This window comes from Takifugu flavidus, chromosome 11 (assembly GCF_003711565.1).
Source record: "Takifugu flavidus isolate HTHZ2018 chromosome 11, ASM371156v2, whole genome shotgun sequence".
NCBI classification, from domain to species: Eukaryota; Metazoa; Chordata; class Actinopteri; order Tetraodontiformes; family Tetraodontidae; genus Takifugu; species Takifugu flavidus.
The window spans coordinates 10,959,813-10,963,260 of NC_079530.1; the positions used below are offsets into that span (position 1 = coordinate 10,959,813).

Here is a 3,448-nt window from a genome sequence, read left to right on the forward strand (position 1 = left end):
CCTGCACAACTGCACAGGTGAGAGGAACATCTACAGGTGACCGGTGGTGGAACCTGTACAACTGCACAGGTGAGAGGAACATCTACAGGTGACCGGTGGAACCTGCACAACTGCACAGGTGAGAGGAACATCTACAGGTGACCGGTGGAACCTGCACAACTGCACAGGTGAGAGGAACATCTACAGGTGACCGGTGGAACCTGTACAACTGCACAGGTGAGAGGAACATCTACAGGTGACGGTGGTGGAACCTGCACAACTGCACAGGTGAGAGGAACATCTACAGGTGACCGGTGGAACCTGCACAACTGCACAGGTGAGAGGAACATCTACAGGTGACCGGTGGAACCTGCACAACTGCACAGGTGAGAGGAACATCTACAGGTGACGGTGGTGGAACCTGCACAACTGCACAGGTGAGAGGAACATCTACAGGTGACCGGTGGAACCTGCATAACTGCACAGGTGAGAGGAACATCTACAGGTGACCGGTGGAACCTTCACAACTGCACAGGTGAGAGGAACATCTAAAGGTGACCGGTGGAACCTTCACAACTGCACAGGTGAGAGGAACATCTACAGGTGACCGGTGGAACCTGCACAACTGCACAGGTGAGAGGAACATCTACAGGTGACCGGTGGAACCTGCACAACTGCACAGGTGAGAGGAACATCTACAGGTGACCGGTGGAACCTGCACAACTGCACAGGTGAGAGGAACATCTACAGGTGACCAGCTGTACAGGTGAAAGACTTCAGCGACAGACAGACAGACAGACAGACACTGCACCTCCTCCATTGGGGGTAAAAGAGGCAACTGTAGCTCAACAACAGAAGAAAAGAGCAGCGGACAAAAGGAGGCTGGAGGCTTCGTGCTGTAATTTGTGTCAACAATAAATAAAATAAACATGAAGTTTCAGTAAATCAAAAAAAGCGACACCAAGAGGCAACAACACAGCGAGTGTGTTACGACTGCGACACACTTTAGAATACAGACAACCAACAACTGCCCACACTTCATAGCACCACAACATTAGTTTCCCACGTTACACCAGGACTAACCAGGTGACCCGTTACGGACGTTCAGGTCATCTCCTGGTCCTGAGACTAACCAGGTGACCCGTTACGGACGTTCAGGTCATCTCCTGGTCCTGAGACTAACCAGGTGACCCGTTATGGACGTTCAGGTCATCTCCTGGTCCTGAGACTAACCAGGTGACCCGTTATGGACGTTCAGGTCATCTCCTGGTCCTGAGACTAACCAGGTGACCCGTTATGGACGTTCAGGTCATCTCCTGGTCCTGAGACTAACCAGGTGAAGTCTGTCACCCGCTCACTAAGCAGCGCTGCTGCCTCCTGGTGGTTGGCTGCAGTCATCGAATCCCCCACAATAAGGTTTCCCATTTAGCTGGAAGCTTTTTCCACATTTGTTTTTTGATCATTAAAAAGGTGAAATGATGGTGAAATCCAGCTGATGATTGGCCAAAAAGCTCACTGATCAATATTAGTATAAAACGATATAAAAACCTTAAATCTATATTGGTGGACACTTTCTCCCGGTAAAAGGCTGGAGACATTCACAGCCCTTGTGCATTAATATGTGCTTTCAAATGGAATGTTCATTTCTTTTTCCCACAGATGGATGAAGCGTCACACAGAGGCTGTCATGTGACCTACAGCAGTAACCAAGAGGCCCCCTGGGGCCCCCCTAAGGCCCCCTGGGGCCCCCCTAAGGCCCCCTGGGTGAGACTTTACAGTAAAGGAGACCATCCTTGCCGCGGGGCCCAGGTTCGCCTCCCAGAGAGCCACTGAGTGGTTTTCCATTTCAGATATCCCAGCTGTCGCTAAAGTACTGGTCCTCGTCCTCCTCTTCCTCACTTCTGTTCATCATGAGGTCGTCGTCTTGTAGCTCCTCCTCTTCCTCCTCTTCCTCCTCTTCGAGCTGACTGAGCATCGTCTGTAAAGTGGCTTTGACCGCCTGAACTTCCTCCTCCAGAGACTGTGCAGAGAGAGTTAAGGACAACGACATAAAGAAATCCGCTCAAACGTAAACCTGATGAAGCCATCGATCTCCACACAGCCCCCCCACCACACATTCACTATTCATGAGCTCATCTTGTCCTCAGGACTGGGAGGCAGCGAGGGGACGGAGCAAACAGGCGGGGCTGCTAAATTATTCACCAACGCCACTGAAACGGGATCCACCCGGGCGTCGTGGGGGGTGTTGTTGTTTAACCTGCTTCATGGTGTGGGTGTCCGGCTAAAGTGGCCGCACTGACGGCAGATGGGGCCCGGCGGCTGGTTCGACTCTCCGAACGGACACTAAAATGTCCTCATTCATAATTAAGCCTCCGTTAAAGCGTTTTTCATGAATATTGCAGGAGAATCTTCTAATGCGACACCAAAAGGAATCAGATCAAACATTTCGGAGGAGTAAGCCCTGACTCGCCATCCCGTCTCACGTTCCCTGTCCTCTGCTCTGTCTGCCTCCTTCAAGGTTTCAATTAGGACTCTCAGAGAGAAGAAGCTTGATTTCACTGTCACTACGGCAACGCTGTCGCACAATCTGCTCCTGCGACAAAGCTGCTGTGCTTCTCCAGTGTCCTCGAGTGTCCGTGCTCCTGCCTCAGTGGAACCGAGGACGTGCAAGGACAAACACACAGAGGGGCAGGAACCTGCGCTGACCCCCGGGGCTGACCCCCGGGGGCCACGGCGGGGGCCACGGCGGGGGCCACGGCGGGGGCCACGGCGGGGGCCACGGCGGGGGCCACGGCGGGGGCCTGGACCCCTCATCAGATGTGATAGCGCCAGGGTATCAGGTGGGGACGCCTGATACCCAGGGAGAGAAGGACAAGCACACATTATGTGGAAAATCCCACAATTTAGATACGTCTTAGTTCCTCAGCACGACAGCAGAGAAAAGCACATTAATCTATTTCCAATCAGCTTCCTAATTAGCACAGAAAATGGTGGATTGTGACCTGTAATCAGCTCCAACACTTTCATTCCAGTCATTATCATATTGTAATTTCCTCCGAGCCAGATAGCAGCAGGTGGATGTGGGCAGAGGAGGAGAGGAGGAAGAGAGGAGGAGGAGAGGAGGGAGGAGGAGGAGGAGGAGGAAAGGAGGAGGAGAGGAGAGGAGGAGGAGGAGAGGACGGGAGGAGAGGAGGAGGGGAGGAGGAGAGGAGGGGAGGGGAGAGGAGGGGAGGAGGAGAGGAGGAGGAGGAGAGGAGGGAGGAGAGGAGGAGAGGAGGAGGAGAGGAGGACAGGAGGAGAGGAGGACAGGAGGAGAGGAGGAGAGGAGGAGAGGAGGAGGAGGGTCAGCGGGAGGAGTGACGTTAATATATGACAATGGTGCAGCCACATTCCTGTGTCTGCCACGCTGATGCCCCTGTCGTGGCAGTTTAATCTCAGCCCCTGGTGACTGGCAGTCACATTCAGGACC

At 53.4% G+C, this 3,448-nt stretch overlaps 1 protein-coding gene and 1 long non-coding RNA gene across 5 annotated transcripts in view; one reads left to right on the top strand and one right to left on the bottom strand.

Annotated features, from left to right (window-relative positions):
• The first annotated feature begins 294 nt into the window (after window positions 1-294).
• LOC130533355 (uncharacterized) lies at window positions 295-1,006 on the top strand. The gene is made up of 2 exons (XR_008952555.1): window positions 295-680; window positions 746-1,006. It is a non-coding gene; the product is annotated as an uncharacterized LOC130533355 (long non-coding RNA).
• disc1 (DISC1 scaffold protein) overlaps window positions 860-3,448 on the bottom strand; it is a 23,565-nt gene continuing 20,976 nt past the window's right edge. For 2 of the 4 annotated variants that reach the window (XM_057046648.1, XM_057046647.1), the window contains one exon: window positions 860-2,000. In XM_057046648.1, the coding sequence (XP_056902628.1) occupies window positions 1,826-2,000 (175 nt within the window). In that variant the 3' untranslated portion in view covers window positions 860-1,825. The remainder of the gene's footprint in view (window positions 2,001-3,448) is intronic. The other 2 variants (XR_008952550.1, XR_008952551.1) reach the window with 2 other exon arrangements.